Below are 24,026 nucleotides of genomic sequence, written 5' to 3'. Positions count from 1 at the left end.
CGGCTTCCCTTCCTCCGCGGGCGGCGGATCTAGGCGACAGGCGGCAGTGTCTTGCAGCGCTCGCGGTCGGGTGTGAGGCGGCAGGCCTCGGCGAGCGGTGGCAGAGCATGGGGCGCGCGGCAGCGGGCCTCGGCAGGCGGTAGCGGGCGCTGGGCTCGCGGCGGTGCTCCGGCGTGTGCGGGCGGTGGTGGCTACTGTGCGCGGTCGACGGCGTCACGGGCGACGTGGTGGTGGCCGATGCGTGTCGGGGGGTCGGGCATCTCCTTCTCCGACCTGGTTCGTCCTGGTTTGGGGGCTTCGCAGCGCTCCTCCCCCTCGGCAGCTTGGCACACGGGTGCGTGCCCGGCGGCTCTGAGACTTGGAGCTCGCCGGGCGGTGCGGGATGGGCAGTTGGCCTCCGACCCTCTCCTCGTAGTCCGGTCGCTTCTCTCATCGACGGGCTGGCCGGCTCCCCGCTGCGATCCATCGCTCGCCTCGCGCCCGGTGCGTTAGGACCGAGCTTGTCTCACGCACGGTGCAGCAGGACGACCTCGTCTCGCGCATGGTGCCGTTGGACTGAGCTTGTCTCGTGCCTGGTGCTGCTGGACGGGTCGATGGAAGCCAGTGGGGGCCGCCTAGGGATGCGAAAGGTCGGACCTTTCCACTCATCGCGTTGGTTGGGGTAGTGGCGTTTCTCGGGTGAGGTGGTGTCTAGGTCTTGGATGCCGGGGCGCCGGTCCTGGTGGTGGTAGCGCGGTGCTCTTGGGCAGAGACCGTGACTTGGTGCTGCCCGGTGGCCATGGTCGTGTGGGCAGCGTGGTGGCCGGGGTGTGGCGTTCGTTGGCGGTGAGTGCTGGCCGGGGTGAAAACCCGTTCTATCTTCGGACAGACCAGCGGCGGCGAAGTTCGTTCCCTTCTTGAAGGCATCGTCGCGGCTCTCATTGCCCGTAGTGTGGCCTTAGGGGAATCTCTGATCCTCGGATCGGACGGTGGCGGCGCTCCGGTGTCACATCCTTCCTGAAGACGCTGTCTTGGAGCCCACGGTTCGTCGTATGCGGCTTCAACTTCTCGCTGGTAGTGCTAGGGGGTGTTGCTACGCTCAGCGTCTATGTATCCTGCCTTGGGTATGTGCATGTGTGGTGGTGACGTGTGTTTGCATCAGGTGATGTTGATCTTTGCTTTATATATAAAGCGGGGCAGAAGCTTTTTTCGATAAATTTGACATTTCATTTTTGCCGCTCTTAAATTTTGAAAATGTATCATGAATGCCGTCCTGTTACACTTTCATGAGTTGACCGTTTGTTCTATCCAGTTGACAAGAAAAAAACTATCGATATTTACAAAATTGACATAAGTTGCCCCTACTGATTTGTGAGGCCATTTTGGAAGTGACACAGACCTTAACACACACACTTTCTTGGTTTCTTCCACCACATTTCCTTCTTCCGCCGTCCCTTGCTCGACAAGTGGGAAGCCACCTGATATATCATAAATTCAGAATAAATGCACGCACTAGGACTTAAACCCTCATGAGATAAGGACACCACTGTCCACCTAATTATCCGGCCACATTGATTGGGCACTATGTGTCGCTCACCCCTGCCTGCCACCGGTTTATCTATCTACCCTCTTTCATTGCGACGTACTCACATTTTCTTGGTTTCTTCCACCACCTTTCCTTCCCCCACCGTCCCTTGCGCCAGCCGTGGGAAGCCACTCCCTCCCCTCCTAGACGCCACCACCTCTCTATCCATTGCCTAAAGAAGAAGAAGAAGAAGAGCAGAGGAGGAGAGTAGAGAGTAGTAGTTGGCCGTGGGACGATTCAGTGGAGCGCGCGCAGTGCCTACTGCCTGCCTCCATGAGCATGACCATGGCCGGCAAGCAGGAGCGGAATCGACGCCGTCCTCAAGAAGGCCGTCGATCTGGTAATTAGTTGGTTCTTTTGGTTTTTCGTTAGCTTTCGGTGTGGTCTCGTCTCTGCGCTTGCCGATGTGGATGGATTAGCACGGGGAATCCATGATCTAGCAGCGGCTAATCAGCATGTGGCTCCGCCGCTGGGGTTTTTACCGGGCGTTGCAGGGTGCCGGAGCTGCTCTGCTAGCGCCTCTTCTTGTAGATCGATTCTTGTCCGGGGTGCCGATTCCCACTCCGGGCCCCTGCCCAGCATTCTGCACTGCTCTAGAATCACACCCCCAAATCTTAGCAACATTTCACCGCAAAATTCCCCCCAAATATTAGTTTTCAATTTTAAAATCCCACAGCCACGATTTATTTTTAAAAAATCTCCCAAATTTACAACTAAAGTTGACTTGACCGTGGAAAAAGTGTGTATACTTCTTATGATCCTCTGTTTAATTGGAATGTTTTTTGCCTCTTATAGCTTGGTTCTTCCTCTTCTGGGTTCCTTGGAGTAGTAGGCTGCAGCATACTTGCACGTTCAAATTTCCCCCAAATCTTAGCATTTCAATTTTCAAATCCCACAGCCACAATTTTTTTTAAAACCCTCACAGTTTTATGGCTTTGATTTTTGTTTTCGACCTGTGTACCGGGGCTGCCTGTAGATGCATGTATTCTGGCTTTGGATTTTTTTTATATAGCAGGTCGATCAAAGTTCAGAGTATAGTGGTTGCTCGAAATACTGATGTTTTGCTTTAGTCTTTTCTGTTCTAACTAAAGGTGACCTGGCCATGGGAAAAAAGTATGCATACTTATTATGATCCTCTGTTTAATTGGGAATTTTTTTTTTGGCCTCTTAGCTTTGGTTCTTCCTCTTCTGGGTTCCCTGGAGTAGTAGGCTGCAGCATACTTGCACGTTCAAATTTGCTCATGCTAATGCTACTTGTTTGGACTGCTAAAAGCGATGGTCGTTACAAAATTGCAGGAGCACATCCCGGTCGATGAAGTGTTTGAGAATCTTCAGTGCAGCCACAGGGGGCTCACTTCCAAGCAGGTGCAGCAGCGGCTGCAGATCTTCGGCCTGAACAAGCTCGAGGAGAAGGAGGTCACGACGGTTCATTCGGCCAATATAATTTTCTTCTTCTCATTGATGTTATACACTCGATTAAGTTGGGGTGTTGATGGCTCCAGGAGAGCAAGTTCCGCAAGTTTCTGGGGTTCATGTGGAATCCACTGTCATGGGTCATGGAGGAAGCGGCGATCATGACCATCGCGCTGGCAAACGGAGGGGTAAGGCCTAGCACATAGTATGGCAGAATTTGTGGAAAAATGTTTTGGTGTGGTGATGTGTGATGTGTGATGTGTATGTCCTGCCCTGTTCTCAAATCTGAATATATATATGTAATGTGAGATGTGTTCTGTCACCAGGGGAAGCCACCAGACTGGCAAGACTTCCTCGGTATCATCTTCCTGCTTCTTATAAACTCGAGCATCAGTTTCGTCGAGGAAAACAATGCTGGAAATGCTGCCGCCGCGCTTATGGCCGGTCTTGCACTAAAAGGCAAGGTCCATATTCAACTTACTTTGTGTGTTTTTTTTTTCTTTCCGCTGTTTCTGCATGTACCTGTCACCTTGTTGGAGTCCATTTTAACTTGTGAAACTCAATTCTTATGTTGCTGCTGGATAGGTTCTCCGTGATGGTCGTTGGACCGAGGAGGAGGCCGCCGCCCTTGTGCCCGGGGACATCATCAGTATCAAACTTGGAGATATCATTCCTGCCGACGCCCGCCTCCTAGACGGTGATCCTTTGAAGATTGATCAGGCTCGTCCTGTCCTCTTATCAAATTTCATTCAGATTTTCCAGTATCAAAACTTCACATTCAAGTCACCTTCACCTTTCCTTTTCAAGTTAAATAGGTTTCTACATCTCACTGTTTGGTCTTTTGTTTATAGTCTGCCCTGACCGGAGAATCGCTACCAGCCACCAAAGGGCCTGGTGACGGCGTCTACTCTGGTTCGACGGTCAAGCAAGGCGAGATCAAGGCCGTTGTCATAGCAACTGGTGTGCACACTTCCTTTGGAAAGGCCGCACTTCTCGTCGACTCCACCAACCAAGTTGGCCATTTCCAACAGGCAAGCTTGACAAGCCTCGGATACTTCCATCGATCTGACACCGTTATCGCATTGAATCATCGCTACATTGACTTGTTCATTATCATCCGGTTGACACAGGTGTTAACAGCCATCGGGAACTTCTGCATTTGCTCCATTCTTGTGGGAATCTGCATCGAGATTATTGTCATGTATCCTATCCAAAACAGGGCGTACCGCCCCGGGATCGACAACCTTCTGGTGCTTCTAATTGGAGGTATTCCCATAGCGATGCCCACAGTCTTGTCGGTCACCATGGCGATTGGATCTCATCGCTTGTCTCAACAGGTTTGCATCATTCCAGGGACAGTATTAACTATATTGTGACCAGACCTGAACTTCTGCTCTATACAATCAATTCCTGAGTTTTCTTCCTGCAGGGAGCTATAATAAAGAGGATGACTGCAATCGAGGATATGGCTGGCATGGATGTTCTTTGCAGTGCTAAAACTGGGACCCTGACTCTAAATAAGCTCAGTGTGGACAAGAACCTTATCGAGGTTCACTTGAACACTCAGTCACTTCGTGTTATCTCACACGCATGTAACCTCAAAGCACTTACATACTTTCCTGGTCCAGGTTTTTGAAAAAAGGAGTGACTAAGGACCAGGTGATTCTGATGGCTGCTAGAGCATCCCGGATAGAAAATCAAGATGCCATTGATACGGCAATAGTTGGGATGCTAGGCCATCCAAAGGAGGTACATTAATTTGTCGAATAATGAGACATACACCTGTCATGTTTATTTGCTAAAATGGACACATGTCAATGCTTTCCATAGGCGCGTGCTGGTGTGCAAGAGGCCCATTTCCTGCCGTTCAACCCTACTGACAAAAGAACCGCGTTGACATACATTGATGGCGACGGAAAGATGTACCGTGTTAGCAAAGGTGCACCAGAGCAGGTATAATCTTTTTTTTCCACTGAAAAAAGCTTTAAAAACATTACTGGATTGAATCTTACATTTACATAATGATGTCATTGATTTCACAACAAATTGATCTGCAGATTCTCAACCTGGCCCACAACAAGTCAGAGATCGCACAAAAAGTCCACGCTGTCATCGACAAGTTCGCGGGACGTGGACTTCGGTCACTTGGTGTAGCATATCAGGTGAGCAAGGTTCTTGGGGTGCCCCTTCACAGGGCAATTCAAGCTTGCAAGGCAGGAACCTAATGGTAGTCATCCTTTTCTGCCTTGTAGGACGTGCCAGACGGAAGGAAAGAGAGCCGGGGTAGCCCGTGGCATTTTGTTGCTCTCTTGCCACTCTTTGATCCACCGAGGCACAACAGCGCAGAAACGATTCAAAGGGCACTTAACCTTGGTGTGAATGTGAAGATGATCACAGGTACATGCACTACCGATTGAGCTCTTACTATTTTGTTCTCTCTATTCTTAAATATCCCAATTTTGAAGATGAGTACCATGTCTTTGATGCTTACTATCTGTTTTTATAATGAGCACTATGTCTTTGATGTTTACTATCGTTTATTGTGATGTTGCGCCATAAGTAGAGCTGGAACACTTATACTGTATCTTATCTTGTTTCATAATTTCAGTTTTCAATAATTCTGGTAACACATCTGATTGTGCGTTTTTTCTCTTTTCCGTAGGTGACCAGCTAGCGATCGGGAAGGAAACAGGGCGTCGTCTAGGAATGGGTACAAACATGTACCCTTCATCTTCTTTGCTGGGGCAGAACAAGGATGAGTCTATTGCTGATTTACCAGTCGATGATCTAATTGAGAAAGCCGATGGTTTTGCTGGCGTATTCCCAGGTATGTGTTGTAATCAGTTAGAACAAGAAAAATTTGAAATGACTGAAAAAGGAATATAACGGTAACATTTGTTCTTTGCTCAGAGCACAAATATGAGATTGTGAAACGCCTACAAGCACGGAAGCACATTTGTGGAATGACTGGCGATGGCGTAAATGATGCACCAGCCCTAAAGAAAGCTGATATCGGCATAGCGGTTGCCGATGCAACAGATGCAGCGAGGAGTGCTTCTGATGTCATACTCACGGAACCTGGTCTAAGTGTGATCATTAGTGCTGTCCTTACAAGTCGAGCAATTTTCCAACGGATGAAGAACTACACTGTATGTCAGATTAAACACAGTGGATGAGATTTTTCTTTCCTCCCATTTATTTGAAGAGTTATTCGTGCATTTATGCTTGTATCATCTAGCCCATATGCTAATCACCCAAATTCATGTTTGCAGATCTATGCGGTCTCAATTACAATACGTATTGTGGTATGTTTGATCTACTCTTACTATGACTACAAGTTTGCCGAAGTGCATTGGCTCATGCTCTGTTTACATAGTTGATGATTCTCATAGGTGTTTGGGAATATTTTGCAGGTCAATTGTAACTATTCATTTAATGAAAAAAAAATCCTGTTAATAAAACTGATGTTCCACTATATGATGTTTTCATCTTGATCTGTGAAATTATGTCCATGAACCTTACTTTCTTTATTGTGTGAGTATGCATCTGACTCCTCTTTACCCCCAACAGCTTGGATTTATGCTACTTGCCCTCATATGGGAGTTTGATTTCCCGCCATTTATGGTCCTGATCATCACAATTCTGAATGAGGGTACATTACTTTCTTTTCCTTCCATTCCTCCCCTGCCTCACAGTATCGCAGTAGAAAGTAGAAAATTATATGACAGTGTTCACTCTCAACCATTTTGTGGCATGGACAGGTACCATACTGACAACATCGAAGGATCGAGTAAAGCCTTCTCCGCTACCTGACAGCTGGAAGTTGGCTGAAATTTTCACAAGTGGGGTGGTTCTTGGCGGATACTTGGCAATGACGACTGTCATTTTCTTCTGGGCTGCATACAAGACTGACTTTTTCCCTGCAAGGAGTACTGAAATGAAAACAAACTAAATTGTGTTTTGTTGAAAAAAATGATTTCAGATAATGAATTAACCTCTTGATATGAATTGACTTATCAACTTGTTTTTTCAATGGAATTTTCAGAGGATCTTTCATGTAAAAAGCCTTGAGAAGACGGCTCAAGATGACTTCCAAATGCTTGCCTCTGCTGTATTCCTTCAAGTCAGCACCATCAGCCAAGCTCTCATCTTCGTTACAAGGTCGCGAAGCTGGTCGTTCGTCGAGCGCCCCAACTTTCTCCTGGTCTTCGCTTTCTTGGTCGCACAGCTGGTAATTTTTTTTTCTCACGGCCTCGCCCTCCTCTCTTTGCTCTACATGTATGTAAATTTACAAGTCACCAGTGAGCAAGTTTCACCACCCCCTTCAAAAAATGCAGATAGCCACACTGATCGCTGTATACGCCGACTGGGCATTCACTTCGATCAATGGCATCGGGTGGGGCTGGGCCGGCATCGTGTGGCTCTACAACCTCGTCTTCTACTTCCCGCTCGACATCATCAAGTTCTTCACCCGATACGCCCTCAGCGGGCAAGCATGGGATCTTGTCATTGAGCAAAGAGTATTTCACATCGCACCACCATAATTTCCCATTTTGTTTTCAGCTATCGAGAGCCCACTACATTCTGTGCATTTTGGAACTGATGGTTCATTTGTTTTTATCCTTTGTAGATTGCGTTTACAAGGAAGAAGCAATTTGGCCAGCAAGAGAGGGAGCTCAATGCACCGAGGACACTCCATGGGCTGCAGCCGGCGGATGCCAAGCTGTTCCCTGAGAAGGCAGGCTACAACAAGCTGAATCAGATGGCCGAGGAGGCGAAGCAGAGGGCTGATATTGCAAGGTATGTAGCCACTTGCAAAGAATTCCATGAATGGGATGCTTTCCATGATCTTTCATATTTCTTGACAGTTATGAATCTAACTATGTGCTTATTGATGATGGTACACACTCTCAAGGGGCATGTGGAGACGGTCGTGAAGCCGAAGGGCCTCGACATCGACACCATTCAGCAATCTTACACCGTGTGATGAGTTTGGGATATCTTTGAAAGTGGGAGTTTATATATCCTTGCTGGATAGGAATAACAGACTTTTGATAGGTTGCTTTTGCCCCCCTCTTAGTTGACTTAAAGCTGCCGACGTTACCAGTTCAATATTTGAAGGGGTTTGATGTACTATCAGCCCAGTATTAGAGGCAGGGCAAAACCCATATGGACCAAAAGAGCAAAGACATGAATAAAATTTGGATGCTTCGCTACTGAAACATGGTACCGAGATCGGTACACCGTGCTCTTTCACCTAGAAAAAAACAGGAAGAAGATTGTCTCTCCAGTGCATTGTGCTTCAGGTGAAGAAATGCATTTCTCCAGCCTCATACATGTGCATTTGAAAACAAAATGTGTTGGTTTGTTTTTGGTCATGCGTGTGGATGTGCAGTCGCTGCAGAAAAGAGCTGAGGTTTGTTGCAACAGAGGGAGTTGTGCAAAGCACTATCCTCCACTATGATTTATTAGATGAAATTTCCATTGTGCGTACCAGCAAAAATAGTTACACCCATACATACATCAACAGTACATGTAACCTTTCCGCGAACGAGCCGGAACTAGACGCTAATGAAACTGAGCAGCTTGTAGAGCATTTGCCTTCTCGGCTGCCACTGAAGCATCCGCACCTCTGCCCTCCACTGCGTATGCTTTCTCCTGCAAAAAACACGAAACAAAGATTTTACCTCATAGTTTCACAGTTAAGTGAGTTTACATATGGGATACATAAAAGAATCTTCTCATGTCTAATGATCGCAACTTAAGTGAGTCTATAGAGCTGCTATAATCTTTCATTTTCAAAAAGGGATGTTAAGATCATTAACTACGAGGGCAACTACGTTCGTAAAAGGAACTGGTATGACTGGATAATTACTAGCATCGACAACATCATTAATGTTACTAGATCATCGTGAAATACGACTTTATAATGCATAATCATGTTCATGTGAGTCAACCTATTTTCATGGAAACTGGTGGTCACACCATGTCACTTTCAAGACCGTGCCAATGTCAAAAAGGACTGACCTTATGAGCCACACCGAGTACTAAATTCCGGGTAAAAGTCTCAACCAGTTTGGTGGATTGATGCAGTTGGTGCATGTCAAGTTAAATTTTTTTTAAGGCTATCAGCTCATGAGTTTACAGATACTGTATGACAGTTTTCAAATCTTTACCAAGTCAGCTAAGAGATAACAACGAGGATACAATGTACTCCCTCTCTAACTTTTCATAAGACGTTTTTAGAGTACATGACAGTGTCAAAAAACGTCTTATATTAAGTTACAGAGGGAGCATAAAATGGAAAGAAAGCAATGTGGTTGCAAAAGCACTCTACCAGCAAGCGCCACAGGAAAGGCGCGCCCTGTCGTTTGCTGATTTGTTTGACGAGCAGCTCAATTGCTGTGCACAATCCAAATTGTGTTAGCTAGCTCCTCGTATAAAGGGCAACGGAAAAAATACCGCAGTAGTTATTTTTTTCAAGCATTGAGGACCAAATACCTGTAGACGTCTCTCCAGCATTTATTAAGACAGTGTACCAAACTTCATTGAAGACGTCCACTTGTTCATCTGATGCGCCAATCATCTAATTGTACCATCCGTTGATGTTCAGTAAAAACAAATTCATAATTACTTGTCTTGAAACACTAGGTTCGGTGATCCTACTTTATAGCTAAGCCCATCGAAGTCTGGACCCAGGGTGTCAAACACCGCCTTGTGCTCTCCTTTTCCATATTTATAAACAGCATCGGCTAGCTGCATCAAGGCAATAAACTCAGAATGAATGATGTAAAGGAAATTACAAAATAACAAGAGATGCTGGAAAGCAACATATCCGATATCAGTCCACAGATAAACATATTACTGCATGTCAGTGATATTCAGGAACCAAAATTGAGCATTCCACTTTTCAAGAATATTAGAGTACTTCTTTTGCTTCATACTGTCATTGTTCTCTTAGGTATTAATTACACTGTACATGTGGCATCTCTACAATAGCATTTGACCTTGTAGAAAGAATTTAGCACACCTGAATTGCCTTGTGCATCACTTGCTGTCTCTTCGTGTCCATTGAAGAGACTCTGAAGGAAAAAAAACAAATATTGAGAACACTTGCAACATGACAGCCTTATGTTTCCAGTAAAAGAGAGATATCTGACCTTGAGCGTAGTGAGTCCAGCAGATTTTCTGCTGCTTTAATTTCATTCATACTTGATAATGCCCATAATATAAGTAAATCGAGGAGCCATTCCGCATGCCAAATGGACTGGACAAAGTTCAAACTGGAATAGTCAGAAGAATGGATCTCTTATAGCTTTAGTTTATATCTTGAAATGCTCTTGAGAATAGGCAGCACAGTTAAATCTACATCTTCTAATAGATATAACAAATGTTTCCAGTAGTGCTACCTCATTCTTAAGTTCATCTAGCAATGGTGTTAGCTTCTCTTTGGCTGGACCTATTTCACCACGCACATATAAACGGAGTAGCAAACCAAGAGCATTCACGTACACCTGAAGGCATGATAAATTATTCAGTGTCTCAGACGTCAATATCTAGGAAAAATAATCACCAATTATATTATAATACCTCCGCTGGCTCACAATCACTTCTATCGAGTTCCTTCATGATGTTTTGATCATATACCTCCATAACTTTACTAATAGGGGCTTCGGCTTCCAAGTAACAGACTGCCACATGCCACCAGTTGTGGGTAAACCTACAAGGAAGAAGGAAGCAGATTTTCTAAGAAATCACATTCCTGATTTTTTATTTGCATCACTAGAAAGGGTATCAAGTGGAAAACTGCATACATAAATGATGAGCATGATGTCCATGATGGAGAACATGATTCCATGAATTCAGTGGCTTCTCTGAAGCGACATTCCTGCTGGAAAACATGGCACATCTGCAAGATAGAATGTAGGACATAGCTTATTTTAAAGATCGTTTTGTTGCTTTAATATGCACGGGCCAGCTAGTAAAACTCGTATGCTAATGTAAGTTATCTTAATTTAACAGCCCTTGCATGAGGAGAATTCACTAAGGTCATACAGACAGACATATCTCACCATAACAAGAAAATTATCATGACTTCCCTTTCACAAAGAAAGTATTCAATATCATGTCTTCCAAAGAAATGAAAATGTAAGGACGTGGACCACAAAGGATCAACGTTAAGAGAAAAAAGACCATAGCATCTGAATGAACTCACTGATTAAGCTAAATGAAACTGATTGTGTCATATTTGTCCAAATCTTAGTGGATCAGTCCAAAAATTTGAACAATGGATTTTTTTAATGAAACACTGGGTCATGGTCCTTTTCTCGAAAAAAGAAACAGTCCAAGAACTACTTGGGTATATGTGCAGATCCTGCAAGAAAAACCTCGCTTGGCAGAGTTTGCAGGACAGCAAAGCCTCCACACTACCAACCCTTGGTGCTGTGCAACACATCCCTCCCCTATAAGTTATCCAGGGTCGTGTTGCCTTCTAGTCATCCTAAACTATCCCATGAGTACATCTCGATCAAGTAGGGAGTAAACCATTTTGTTCCCTGGCATGGGATTTAACTGTAACTTAAGACTTATGGATAGGTCAACTGTTTTAATCAGCTAGTAATCAGCCCTGGATTATTATTGAATGTTCAACGATAGACATGAGCCTGGTATTCAGTTTTATTAGGACAATCTGTACTAAGTATGAAAGAATTTCCAGTGGTAAGTAAGGCGAAGGACTTGTGAAAGGAGCAGAGCATTAAGTGACAGTATAGGTGCTAATTGCTATTGTATTCATTTAGTTGAAACTGTATCAAGTGACCCTGGCCTAGAGGAGGATTTTAACATCTTGATTAGCAGAGTTTGATCTCTATCATGTTGCCTAGTTTTAGTTTAGTTATGGTTATAACTTATTTAATCATCTCCTCAACAATCATTATTTTTGTTAGTGGTAATTTGTTCTAAGCTAACAAGTCTAAACACTGGTTCTCTGCAGATTCGATACCTCAAAACACGCGTACATTATGCTGTGACTGATTAGAAAAACGCTTGATGCTATTATTCATACCACTTACAGGTCAGCAACTACATGTAATCACCAAAGCTAAATATAGCCAAATCACAAATCATCCACATACATTATGCTGTGACCAGAAGTCGTTCTTGTTTATAGCCAAGCCTTTCCGAGCAGCTATCTCAGCTTCGTCCATTCTTCCGAGCTCTAGCAAAGGGAAAGCGAGCATGCCGTATATATAGTTCCGATCTTGGTTCTCCGGCAAAACCTGATCAGCAATGAGCGGCATGAATCAGTCAGAAAGAGTACTTACTTGGTACAGTAGCATCTTCATACGAGGAGCTGCTTGATTCAAAACTTCTGCGTTGGGCCATCAGCACAGCCACACAATTTCTAATGAGTATGGTAAAATGCTGTTACGCTGTCACTGGGTTTCATTCAGTGCAGTGGGCTACCTACCCTGATGCTAGAAAACAGCAGGCATACAACTCCTTTGAGAAATCACTAAATTTTATTTCACTGGAAGTTTTCTGTGGGTGCTGTTAAAAATTGCTTCACACAAGTGCCCCCAATGCACGAAAGAAACGGCGTTACTACCCCTGGGTTAAATATGGAAATTGTAAGCACAAAATCACACCTCTTTGTGGTAAATACTGAGCTTACTTGTTGAACAAATTTGAGGGATGTGTCCGGCCGTCCGACGTAGAAGCAGAGGAGCTGCGCTCTCTTGAGGGACATGAGATCCCTGGGGAACTCCTTGAGCAGCTGTAACACACAAGAAACATGCTTTTCATCAGTCAATTGGCGGCCGCCGCTTCCAAATCGGCGCGAGAAATCAAATCAAGCCGTGAGAGCCAACCTGGAAATGCCGGTCGATGGCCACCTCCGTGTCCCTGTCCTCGCCGAGGAGCGCCGAGAGCGCGCGGAACACCGCCCGCTCGTACCCCGTCGCCTTGCCCTTGTTTGAAGCAGACGAACAGAACCAGCGCAAGCACGCTGCGGGTCAACGGAAGGAGGAGGATTCGGAAGCGAGAAGGAGCGAGGGGGGCTTTGGGCTTACGAGGCTGTCGGCGGCGGCGGCGAGGAAGGCGGCGGCCCCGGCGCGGTCGCGCGGGCCGACGAAGTGCGCGGCGTGCAGCGCGGCGAGCGCGCAGGCGGGGTCGGCGGCGGCCGCGCGGAGCACGGCGCGGCCCCGGCCGCGGCCGAAGGACATGGTCTGCGCGTAGTAGTCGTCCAGCGCCGCCGCGCAGTCGGCGGAGGCCGTGCGGTACTCCTGCCCCCACATGTCCCTCCTCACCTCCCCCTCCGCCATCTGCCGCCGCCTTGCTAGCTCGTCTCCGCTGCTGCTCCGGTGGGTGGGTGCTCGTGGGAGTGGGAGTTGGGGGAGGGGGGTCGAGAGGCCGCGTGGGAGTGGGAGTGGGAGTGGGGCTGGTTGTTGCGGAGGCGTGGCGTGCCACCGCTGGCGACGTCCACGTCCGTGCCTCGTGGTGGTTCGGCGGTCAGACGGCAGGGTGGGGGGCGCGTGTTGCGTCGTCCCGCGCGTCAGTGGTTTTGGGACAGTGATTCTCCCGATGCGGAGTCGCCTCGCGGCCGCCGGATGCCGACGCGGCGGCACGCGAGGGCCGGGGAGGAAACGATGGCCGGTGGAAGACTTGTTTGGACTCTAGTACTACCAGTAGATTTGACCTTACAATGGGTAAAAGAAACAGTGACAGTGATGATTTTCGAGTGAAGTCTGATTTAAACCTTGAGATTATGAAGCTAGTTGAAAACGAAACTTCGTCTCCAGCTATCTGAAGTCCCTCCATAATCCCATCCATTTCCAACCTTACGACAAGATCACCCGCTTGGCATCGAAAAAGGCCGGGATGGCTGTTTTAGGCACCACCTATTGGTGGGTCCCACAAAATCGCGTCCGCCTCTCTTTTCTCTCCTCCCGTGAGACGCGTGGCCGCCCGACGACGAAGAAATCGGTGTCGCGCTGCGGTGTGGGCGATGCGGTGGCCGGTGGGACATGCGACAACCCCAGGGCATGCAAGAGTTGGTGAGACGACCGACAACTCGTCGATGTAGTGAAGCTAATGAGACATAGATAACAATCTCAACATACAGAATCTTCATCAATAAAGCACTAAACATCAACTCCCCCAAGCAACAATTAACACCGTGAAAGTGGTCTCGACAACAGATCCAAGGAGATATTTCATAGATTGAAAAGCGGATAGAGATGGAGATGGTGCTAGTGAAGATTGGAGCTGGTGATGATCCTCCCCGCAATGAACATAGTGTTGGTCATATTGATGGCTTTGATTTCCCCTGTCCGGAGGGGAATGGTCCCGGCAGATCAATCCTCCGTGAGGGAGAAGTGCTTTGTTCTGTTTCCGCCTTGAAGATTGTGGCGAAAAATTCATGTGAATTAAAGGCACATGTTTTAGGGTAAAATATGACCAGGGGCACCGGAGAGAGGCAAGTGTGCCATGTGGGCCCCACGCGCCCCTGTCTCGTGGCCCAGGTCAGGTCGTGTAAGCCCCACATGCACCTCCCCGGCTTGGGTCCGGTGCCCCTGGCTCTCTTCCCATGAATTTTAGACTTTATGTTTTTCTTCTTCTGATTTTCCAAGCTCCGAATAACTAGTTTCTTTGCTGCTATTATTGATGGTCATCTTTTCGTATTTTTCTGACAATCCCCTCCTTCGTTGCTACATGAAAATTAAGAAGACAAAGATATAAGAATGTTGTGATAATGTGTAAAATATGGACAATTTTGAAATTTTTGTGATAAGAAATAGTGATGTAAAACGAACGCATCCATCACCACCATCCAGACCCGCCACAAATATTTTTTTCTAAAAAAAGGTACACACCATGTAAAAAAACTCGGGGTTGCCCCTCACCTTAGCTAACCCAAGGCAGCCAAAGACGAGTGAGACGTGTCAACCGGCTTATCCATCTGCCTTTAAATCAAGGTCTCATGGAGACTTTTTCTATACACAAAAAGTAGGTCCCATGGAGACTTAATCCATTTTTTTGACACCATGGGGGCTTAATCCATGGTTTCCCTTTGTGTAAGGTGATATTTGTGTGCGACTTGATCCATGGTTGCCCCGTCGTCGCCTTCATCCCGCCCGTCCATCTCCGATCCAACGGCCCGTGTGCTCCTGCCCCAACGGTTGGTGCCACTGCCACTGAAGTCTTCAACCGCGGGCTCTCCTCCATCTACCCCGACAAAAAAGAAAAATCCCCATCAATAAGCATCCCGCCGCGGCGCCAAGATCCAAGAAGCATCACAGGAAGAAGCGGCGCCATGAACCTTGGGCACGTCGAGGAGGAGGTCGGGAAGCTCCGGGAGGAGATCCAGAGGCTCGGCCAGCAGCAGCCCGACGGCTCCTACAAGGTACGTGTCAACGAACCGGTCTCAGATCCGCCGTCTCCCCCGCGTCCTGCCTACCCCGATCTCGACCCCCATTCTCTCCACCGTCTCACGCCGGCGCGCGCCGCTGATCGCCCGATGCGGATTCTCGTTCGCCCGCCATTGCCTATTTTGCTGGATCCTGTGGCGATCTCTGCGGATTCGTCCGTCTGAACGAACGAATTGCTGGGTTCTGAAAATGATGCGTGCAGTGCAGATCCATGATCTGTACAGTAGTTCTGAGCCTCAAATATGTTGGGGCAAATCATCTAATCCCCCCACCCAACTTGTTTGGGACTGAAAGGCTTTGTTTTTCTTGTTTTTGTTGCTGCTGCTGAAAGACCAGTAGCGCAGGGTCATGGAACATAGCTGGTGAAACCCATTAGCATTCTAAAACATAGCGAATGGTCTGGATAACCTATAAGCTGATGAATAGATCGAATCAAAACCGTAAGACGAATTCCCCCTACCGTGCCTGTTGGACGGAATTTTACAAAGTATAAATTTCCCTACTATTGTTGCTGTATGATGTGTTCAGTATGGCGTGCTCACATTTTATCCACTGGACGCGCACCGCACATGGCACTGCTTTATAAATAGAGGTCTCTGGATAACTGACAAGCTGATGAATAGATCGAATCAAAACCATAGGACGAATTTCCCCTTCTTTGCCCGTGGGACAGAATTTTACTACTGTATAAATTTCCCTATGGTTACTGTATATTCAGTTCAATGTGTTCACATTTTATCCACTGGACGCGCAGAAACCACCAGCTCGCCGCACATGGCACTGCATTCTGATACGCAAGGGGATGGATGCCCTATTGGCAATCAAGACATCCACTACAATTTTATGAGAAAGAAATTTACAAACAATCACTGTGTAACTGCGCACTTTCTCCAGAATTTTCACAAGCTGCGGCCAAGTTTTCCTTATAACACTGTAGTACAGTTTTATCTGAATGTTGACAATTTCAAGAAGATGGTTATGTTCATTAAGTTGCTGTTATAGCCTGCTCATAACTGAATGAGATTAGACAAGAACATGAAAAATGCATTGCGCCGTCTAATGAGTTTTGCATTCCCATTCCAAGTGCCAAGTTGCCCAGTATTATGTCATGTTGTAGGCTTCAGTCACATATTCCCTTTTGTTTCTTCTTTCTTGATCATGTAAGGTTCTAAAGTGCTTTCAATGGTTTAAAAGGGCTCGTTACTGTGATTTCTCCATATTCCTGTTTTGTGACAAATGCTAAATTAAGTACTCCCTCTGTTCAGTAATGTTGGTCGTTTTTGCCATGGTCATGAGAATTAAGGAATATCCTCAGTTAATCATCATTTCCTTCTCTTAATCCTAGGTCCTCTAATTTTTTCTTAATTCTGGTGTGCTCTCTCCAAGGAAGAACATTAACAGGAGAAATACTCGTTAATCAGAGCAATGCCAAAATGACACACTTGTGGACTCGATGAGATGCCTAAAACCATTCTTTTACCTAGAAGATGTAAAACGACATACACTTCTGGACTTGATGAGATGGCTAAAACCACCCATTTTGCCTAGAAACTGTAAAAAGATATACGCTTCTCGACTTGATGAGATGGCTATAACCACCCCAATCTCTGGACTTGGGATGGAGAGTTATTGTGTAGCACGTTGCCCTGTCAATCACATATTTTTTAACTTGCCTCAGTCTTTAACTCTTCATAAATTTTGACATCAAAACAGAGAAATGGACACAAGAATACTTCAGTCAGTGTGACATCATTATTGTAGACTTCATAGAGCTGCATAAATCTTGATGTTTCATGCTTATGCTGACATGGCATATTCTTAAAGCACAACACTGCAGCAGGCAACTGAACTCATGATTCAAAGACTTGCTAAATGCAGTTCTTGTTTCGCTGAAAGAGTTATGTGTTTGTGAGTTCTAAACATGCATCCTATTAGTATCGTTGTCAATGCTTGGGCTTGTAACACAGAAACTTATATGATTTTACAGGAACCGTAGAAACTTATCCATGAGAAAGTTTGTAGTGCAGCTTTCCTGCATCTTGTGTACATAATCAATGGATTTCAACTTGTGTAATTGAAGTATTGTGGTTTGCAGGTCAAGTTTGGTGTCATCTTCAATGATGACCGATGTGCAAACATATTTGAAGCATTAGTTGGCACCTTGCGGGCTGCCAAGAAGAGGAAAGTTGTCACCTACGACGGTGAAATGCTTCTGCAGGGTGTTCATGACAATGTGGAGATAACCCTGTTCCCTCCCCCCACGGTCGCTGCCACTTGAAGTTTGCAACACCGGCAAGTCTCCCACATTATTGTGTCAATCTGCTTGTAATTTGTTGTGCTTAAATTCCCATGAACTGTTTGGTGCTCAGAAGAGTACTATTGTGAGATGTGAACTCATGATCTATGCAATTGCTTTGCTCTATTGCTTGCATGGTTGTTGAAACTCAGTGCTGATGTACTGTGTTGTGAAACATAGAGCGACAAGCTCCAACTCTGAAGTAAATGGCCACCGTGTTATTGAGAGTGTACTTCACATTGCTTGTCTGACAATGACATCTATAGTACTGTGCACATAGCTCCAACTTTGGAGTACTTTCTTTTCTTTCTTCACACCATGTTATATAAATTGTGAGAGAGCTATACAGTGTATGTGCAGTTGTGTGTAGAGCTATATAACTAGTTTGTTTTGGTAGTGTGGAGTCACTCTTTCTCTTCATACTTCCTCCGTCCCAAATTACTTGTCCTAGAAATTGATAGAAATGGATGTATCTAGAATTAAAAATACGTCTAGATACATTCATTTCTATGACAAGTAATTCTAGATGGAGGGAGTATTAGTCATGACAAGTGAGGATAGGAGACATTGGGAAGAAAATAACCAACGGTAACCAGCCTGAAGAGGCAATTAGTTCTTCATTAGTGTCACCTTTCATGGATGGGGCAAAGGATAATCAGTTCATGGCATGTGTTGTGATGATAGTTTTTGTTATAGTGATCCACGACGTTGGGAAGTGAGGTCCGACCTTTTGCAGGATTCATCAGCTTCGCGATCAAGAATTTGACCGGTCTTCCCTTGCTAGCACTGGACTTCGTAGGGTTGATGTAGAATTTATGATCATGTCTGGTTCTACCTATATATTTTTTTAAATCTGTGATACATTGGAATCTCTGTATGAGAAATATACGGCAAAGTAAAGAGCATTTGGTACTTTGTCATGACAAATGTATACAACAAATCACAAGAAATGGTTGAATCAAATAGGTTCAAATGATAATGTTGAACACGATCATGATATTAGCGAAGTTCCCCGCGTCCCTCCCACCGGGCGACTCGGGGGAGACCAAGCTCGCAGCCGCCCCCCCCCCCCCCCTGCTGCCACCGGCTCGGCCGCGATGCTGGCGGCGCCCGTCTCCGAAGGCAACATGGGGAGATCCGCGGTGGACGCTTCGCTGGGCGTGGGCGTGAGATGCGCCGTTCGTGGCGGCGACGCTGGTGCGTGCGGGCTGCATTCACCTGCCTCCCGTGGGAGTGGTGGGAGTGCCAGCGGCCAAGCTGGATGCATGGCCGGCGGTGGCCAACGCGGACGAGCCAGATCCGTGCGTCCTTGGCTGCATCCCCGCGGTGGATCTGGCCTGGGCGCCTGGATCCGTGCGGCCGGCTACATGCGCCAACGCGGGGTTGGTGGATCGTGGGTCTTGCTGCACGCGGCCGAGGCTGGTGCTGGTGCTCGTCGACCAAGTGGGTCGGAGCTCCAGGCGCAGCGCCACTTTGATCTGGCGCCTCTGGGCGCGATGGTGGCTGCTGCTGGAAGCTAGGTTGTGTGTTGTAGGCGGGGGATGGGTGCGTGGAGGAGGGGTGGTGGGCGGTGGAGGTGCTGCAACAGCAGGGTTCGATCCCCCCTCCTTCAGTCTGCACTGCGGGCACTTCGGATCTGGCCTCCAACAGGCGTGCGGTGGCGCGCGTGGGGCGCGTCGGCGTGCCTGATGTATGGCTGCAGCCCGGAACCATGGTGGTTCTTGGCCTCGGGCAGCGCCCCTCTGCTCCTTGTCGGCATGGTGCTTGTGTTGGGGAACGCAGTATATCAAAATTTTCCTACGATCACGCAAGATCTATCTAGGAGATGCATAGCAACAAGAGGGGAGAGTGTGTCTACGTACCCTCGTAGACCGAAAGCGGAAGCGTTAAGTAACGCGGTTGATGTAGTCGAACGTCTTTGCGATCCAATCGATCAAGTACCGAACGCACGACACCTCCGCGATCTGCACATGTTCAGCTCGGTGACGTCCCTCGTACTCTTGATCCAGCTGAGGCCCAGGGTGAGTTTCGTCAGCACGACAGCGTGTTGACGGTGATGATCAAGTTACCGACGCAAGGCTTCGCCTAAACACTACGACAATATGACCGAGGTAGAAAACTGTGGAGGGGCACCGCACACGGCTAAAGATCAACATGTGTGTCTATGGGATGCCCCCCTCCCCGGTATATAAAGGAGGGGAGGAGGAGGAGGGCCAGCCACAAGGGGCGTGCCCAAGGGGGGGATCCTACTCCGAGTAGGATCCCCCCTTTCCTAGTCCTAGTAGGAGAAGGAAGGAGAGGAAGAAGAGAAGGAAAGGGGGGGGGCTTAGCCCTAGTCCAATTCGGTTTGGGCTAGAAGGGGCGCGCGCCACACCTTGGGCTGCCTCCTCTCTTCCACCATTAGGCCCATGAGGCCCAATAACTTCCCGGAGGAGGTTTCGGTAACCCCCGGTACTCTGAAACTTATCCGAAACGACCCGAACCATTTCGGTGTCCGAATGTAACCTTTCAATATATGAATCTTTATGTCTCGACTATTTCGAGACTCCTCGTCATGTCTGTGATCATATCCGAGACTCCGAACAACCTTCGGTACATCAAATCACATAACGCATAATACATATCGTCATCGAACGTTAAGCGTGCGGACCCTACGGGTTTGAGAACTATGTATACATGACCGAGACACATCTCCGGTCAATAACCAACAGCGGAACCTGGATGCTCATATTGGTTCCTACATATTCTACGAAGATCTTTATCTGTCAAACCGCACAACAACATACGTTGTTCCCTTTGTCATTGGTATGTTACTTGCCTGAGATTCGATCGTCGGTATCATCATACCTAGTTCAGTCTCATCACCGGCAAGTCTCTTTACTCGTTCCGTAATGCATCTTCCCGCAACTAACTCATTAATCACATTGCTTGCAAGGCTTATAGTGATGTGCATTACCGATAGGGCCCAGAGATACCTCTCCGACAATCGGAGTGACAAATCCTAATCTCGATCCATGCCAACTCAACAAACACCATAGGAGACACCTGTAGAGCATCTTTATAATCACCCAGTTATGTTGTGACGTTTGATAGCACACTAAGTGTTCCCTCGGTATTCGGAGTTGCATAATCTCATAGTCATAGGAACATGTATAAGTCATGAAGAAAGCAATAGCAATAAACTATACAATCATAGTGCTAAGATAACGGATGGGTCTAGTGCATCACATCATTCTCTAATGATGTGATGCCATTCATCAAATGACAACACAAGTCCATGGCTAGGAAACTTAACCATCTTTGATTAACGAGCTAGTAAGTAGAGGCATACTAGGGACACTCTGTTTGTCTATGTATTCACACATGTACTAAGTTTCTGGTTAATACAATTCTAGCATGAATAATAAACATTTATCATGATATAAGGAAATATAAATAACAACTTTATTATTGCCTCTAGGGCATATTTCCTTCAGCTTGGTGGGGCACGGTGGCTCGTGTTGCATCCGGTGGCTCTGCGTCCGGCCGGCCATTGGTGGATCTGGCGTCTAGTGTTGAGTTTGGTCGTTAGTGGTCTCTGTGAGGTGCGGCTGGCTGAGGCGGTTCGTCGTGCTTCTTCATCGATGGAGGGTTCGACGACGGTGGTGGTCGGCTGTCGTCTTGCTGTAGGGATGTGCTCAAACTCCGGGCGAGAACCCTGCATCAGCTATGTTGATGCAGGTGGCAGCGGCATCTACGGACGTCGTTTTCCTCGTAGGAGGTATGTCGTGGAGCTACAACACCTACAGTTCTTTGTTTGTGGTCTCCGGGTAAAAACCCAAGATCGGGCTTGCCGGATCGGATGACAGTGTTGTGTGCTCGACAACACTACCTCCTTGGAGGCGTCGTCTTGGAGACCCAAACAGCGGCTTCTGTTGTTGTGTGTGGTTGTGGATGGTGCGTTTGGTGGTGGTGGTGTGGCCTGCTCAGGACCGAGGATGGTGTGTTCTTCTTCAGGTGTTTCTCTTCGGCTGTCCTACGTGTGGTCTCCGGCCTGCTACTATGCATGCTCATGACCTTGTTCTGTTGAGGCGAGCTTCGGGCTCTTGGTCTCATCTTGGTTCACCTTTGCTCAATGACGATGCAATGACGCCTCCCCGACTTGCTAATCATCTTGAACTTTCATGGCGGAGCGCTCAGTCAAGGTTCGTGTTAAGCTTTGGCACTCATTGATTGTGGATGCTCCTTTGTTGTGCCGTGGGGTTTGATACGCACGCCGGTGCGGTGCGCTAGGCTGTTTGTAGAGTCTTGGTATTGTGATCCCTCGACGCACCCCTCATCTACCTGGTCCTGTTAGTATGCTAGCTAGGTCTTGCCTTATGTTGGGCGTCCTGTTCCTCTCCTTTTCTTGTAACACTTGTTACTTGTCTGGTTTTTGGCTCGGTTTTCCTCAAAAATGGGGTCAATTTGTTAAGGTTTTTGATCCGGTTTTCCTTATAAACTGGATCACTCTCCTAACATTATGGCCACTTTGAGCAATATATTCAGGTGGAGGGACTCCTCCCCCGGTGATTCTCAAAAAAAATGTTGAACACGATCACAATTTTGTTAGAATTTCTACAGGTTAAGATTCTACCAAGTAAAGACTCCTTCTAGGATAATTTTGAGAGGCTCCATACAATGTTGAACATGATCCAGTTAATGATAGGGTTGTATGGACTAGATTGAGATTCTGATAAAAATTGGTCTTGTGGCCAGTGACCACAAACTTTATCTTATTACTGACCATATATGGTACAAGGACTTAGGATACCAAGAGTACGGATTACTATCAGAACAAACTAAACACTTTTGGCCTTCAGCAAAAGGGGAAAGACATTTATCTTCAACAAGTATTGTTCCAATCTTCTACAAACTTCCAAACACAAAGTCGAGGAAAAACATAAGGATGTAGATGGCTAGAGAATGCGTTGCAAGTCTAGTGTTCCATGTTTTTTGCATTTGAAAATTGGTTTGTGCATAAGGATGGGAGGCATAATAATGCACGTGCAAGTATCAAGACGACAGAGAACACAAGACTTCAGACAACAAGTCTGTTTGGTTGGTGCCTAAATTTGCCACACTTTTTGTATCAAATGTGTTAGCAAGTCACAACTTTTGTAAGGAGAAAATTATTAGTCACACCTGTGGTAAGACTTGGGAAGAAATCTTATGTACGATAAGCAGGGTAGGGTGCTAATAAATCATGGCACACCACAAGTGATCCAATTTAAGAAGCAAACATTACACCACGAACGTGCAACATGCCTAACATGGGTGGGTGGAAGGAATTCTGCAAGTTAAGAGCTGGTTCCAATGTGGCCCAACAGATAAATTTTGTGATTAAAAATAAATAAATGTCTAGCAGTTTCCTAGCAAGAGATCCAATGTTAAAAAATTCATAGCGATCCACAACATTGCGATGTGAGGTATTACTTGTGCATTGTTCATATGAGCATCTGAAACAACAAGTCACAAACATGGCAATTGGTGAAGTCCACCTCAAAAAGGAAAACCACATCTGGTATCATCTATGGTTTAAGCATGCAACAACTAACATGATTAGGGGTTTAAATATCTGGGGTAGGCTTGTCTCTAGGGCTTAGTATGAGCATAGCTTCGGGAGACGCCTTTTCACACGTTGCCAACTCTTTACATGCTTCCACGTAAGCTTTGGTTTCTTCTCCATGGTTGAAACTGACAAAAAGGTATTCAAGCAGCCCTGCTTTTGATAGCAGAAACTTCATAAACCACATGTCATTTGGCAAGTACTGCGGACCATCCACCGAGACATGTTTGAGATTAGCAAATAGGTCATCATATATCAGTGCATCAAGAATATCTTGGTCGATGGCATCGTCATTGTCAGTTTCAACTTCTGGCCTGACTACCTACAAAAGGAAGTCCAAGATTGCTGTGGCAGTTAAACAACTCAATCCATTAATGGTTGTCTGTTAACCGAGACATACAAGTTCAAGGATGCATCTTATATTACCTGAATTTTGAGTTTTTCAATGTGAGGACCAAATCTCAGTGAAGAAAATATCGACATAATGCTTGGGAATTTGCCGAAATTTGCAGTCTGTTGTACAGCCCTCAAGTTCTGGAACGTCCATAAAATCCTTTCCAGCGGATTTTCCATAGTCTGGAAAACATAGAACATGGTTAGACTAGCATATGGTCCTAGTGCAAGTTTACATCGGGATGATATATAAACTCTAATCAGCTAAGAGTGACTTTGTTAGCAATGTTTTTTTGGAATCGAAGAGGGAAACTGTTAGCAATGTCTGTTCGCTGCATTAGAGTG

The 24,026-nt window shown here is 46.4% G+C and overlaps 4 protein-coding genes across 5 annotated transcripts; 2 read left to right on the top strand and 2 right to left on the bottom strand.

The window, feature by feature from the left end:
* The first annotated feature begins 2,860 nt into the window (after positions 1 to 2,860).
* LOC125550290 (plasma membrane ATPase 1-like) lies at positions 2,861 to 8,199 on the top strand. Of its 2 annotated transcripts, none has more exons than XM_048713256.1 (20): positions 2,861 to 2,980; positions 3,067 to 3,165; positions 3,304 to 3,441; positions 3,563 to 3,697; positions 3,829 to 4,008; positions 4,108 to 4,314; positions 4,407 to 4,543; positions 4,606 to 4,726; positions 4,808 to 4,930; positions 5,035 to 5,139; positions 5,230 to 5,374; positions 5,640 to 5,804; positions 5,888 to 6,126; positions 6,250 to 6,282; positions 6,548 to 6,629; positions 6,739 to 6,899; positions 7,023 to 7,208; positions 7,315 to 7,497; positions 7,608 to 7,777; positions 7,868 to 8,199. In XM_048713256.1, the coding sequence occupies exons 2-20, from the start codon at positions 3,097 to 3,099 to the stop codon at positions 7,962 to 7,964; spliced, it is 2,676 nt and encodes an 891-aa protein (XP_048569213.1). In that variant the 5' UTR covers positions 2,861 to 2,980; positions 3,067 to 3,096; the 3' UTR covers positions 7,965 to 8,199. The 2 variants fall into 2 exon arrangements, with proteins under 2 accessions (XP_048569213.1, XP_048569214.1); XM_048713257.1 differs by having other exon boundaries at positions 6,739 to 6,906; positions 7,102 to 7,208.
* A 195-nt stretch (positions 8,200 to 8,394) lies between these two features.
* Positions 8,395 to 13,631, bottom strand: LOC125550289 (tetratricopeptide repeat protein 38-like). Its single transcript, XM_048713255.1, has 13 exons — positions 13,048 to 13,631; positions 12,847 to 12,945; positions 12,651 to 12,752; positions 12,112 to 12,255; positions 10,792 to 10,886; positions 10,568 to 10,697; positions 10,387 to 10,491; positions 10,138 to 10,244; positions 10,008 to 10,059; positions 9,644 to 9,733; positions 9,479 to 9,563; positions 9,315 to 9,379; positions 8,395 to 8,635 (listed from the first exon to the last, which is right to left on the bottom strand). Exons 1-13 carry the CDS (start codon positions 13,297 to 13,299, stop codon positions 8,546 to 8,548), a joined length of 1,416 nt encoding a protein of 471 aa, XP_048569212.1. The 5' UTR covers positions 13,300 to 13,631; the 3' UTR covers positions 8,395 to 8,545.
* A 1,510-nt stretch (positions 13,632 to 15,141) lies between these two features.
* On the top strand, positions 15,142 to 17,933 carry LOC125550286 (costars family protein). Its single transcript, XM_048713249.1, has 2 exons — positions 15,142 to 15,380; positions 17,501 to 17,933. Exons 1-2 carry the CDS (start codon positions 15,291 to 15,293, stop codon positions 17,681 to 17,683), a joined length of 273 nt encoding a protein of 90 aa, XP_048569206.1. The 5' UTR covers positions 15,142 to 15,290; the 3' UTR covers positions 17,684 to 17,933.
* Positions 17,934 to 22,298: 4,365 nt separating this feature from the next.
* On the bottom strand, positions 22,299 to 24,026 carry LOC125550284. The gene is made up of 2 exons (XM_048713248.1): positions 23,715 to 24,026; positions 22,299 to 23,610 (listed from the first exon to the last, which is right to left on the bottom strand). The coding sequence occupies exons 1-2, from the start codon at positions 23,880 to 23,882 to the stop codon at positions 23,290 to 23,292; spliced, it is 489 nt and encodes a 162-aa protein (XP_048569205.1). The 5' UTR covers positions 23,883 to 24,026; the 3' UTR covers positions 22,299 to 23,289.

This window comes from Triticum urartu, chromosome 4 (genome assembly GCF_003073215.2).
Source record: "Triticum urartu cultivar G1812 chromosome 4, Tu2.1, whole genome shotgun sequence".
Lineage (NCBI taxonomy): Eukaryota > Viridiplantae > Streptophyta > Magnoliopsida > Poales > Poaceae > Triticum > Triticum urartu.
This window is presented reverse-complemented; position numbering and strand designations above follow the sequence as displayed.

Coding starts and splice junctions, on each gene's coding strand:
- LOC125550290 (XM_048713256.1), top strand. CDS start 3,097: ATGTGGAATCCACTGTCATGGGTCATGGAGGAAGCGGCGATCATGACC. Junction 3,166..3,303: donor TCGCGCTGGCAAACGGAGGG/GTAAGGCCTAGC, acceptor TTCTGTCACCAG/GGGAAGCCACCAGACTGGCA. Junction 5,375..5,639: donor GAATGTGAAGATGATCACAG/GTACATGCACTA, acceptor TCTTTTCCGTAG/GTGACCAGCTAGCGATCGGG.
- LOC125550289 (XM_048713255.1), bottom strand. CDS start 13,299: ATGGCGGAGGGGGAGGTGAGGAGGGACATGTGGGGGCAGGAGTACCGC. Junction 12,753..12,846: donor CCATCGACCGGCATTTCCAG/GTTGGCTCTCAC, acceptor TGTGTGTTACAG/CTGCTCAAGGAGTTCCCCAG. Junction 12,256..12,650: donor CCCTCAAATTTGTTCAACAA/GTAAGCTCAGTA, acceptor ATTGCTGATCAG/GTTTTGCCGGAGAACCAAGA.
- LOC125550286 (XM_048713249.1), top strand. CDS start 15,291: ATGAACCTTGGGCACGTCGAGGAGGAGGTCGGGAAGCTCCGGGAGGAG. Junction 15,381..17,500: donor AGCCCGACGGCTCCTACAAG/GTACGTGTCAAC, acceptor TGTGGTTTGCAG/GTCAAGTTTGGTGTCATCTT.
- LOC125550284 (XM_048713248.1), bottom strand. CDS start 23,882: ATGTTCTATGTTTTCCAGACTATGGAAAATCCGCTGGAAAGGATTTTA. Junction 23,611..23,714: donor TTGAAAAACTCAAAATTCAG/GTAATATAAGAT, acceptor TTCCTTTTGTAG/GTAGTCAGGCCAGAAGTTGA.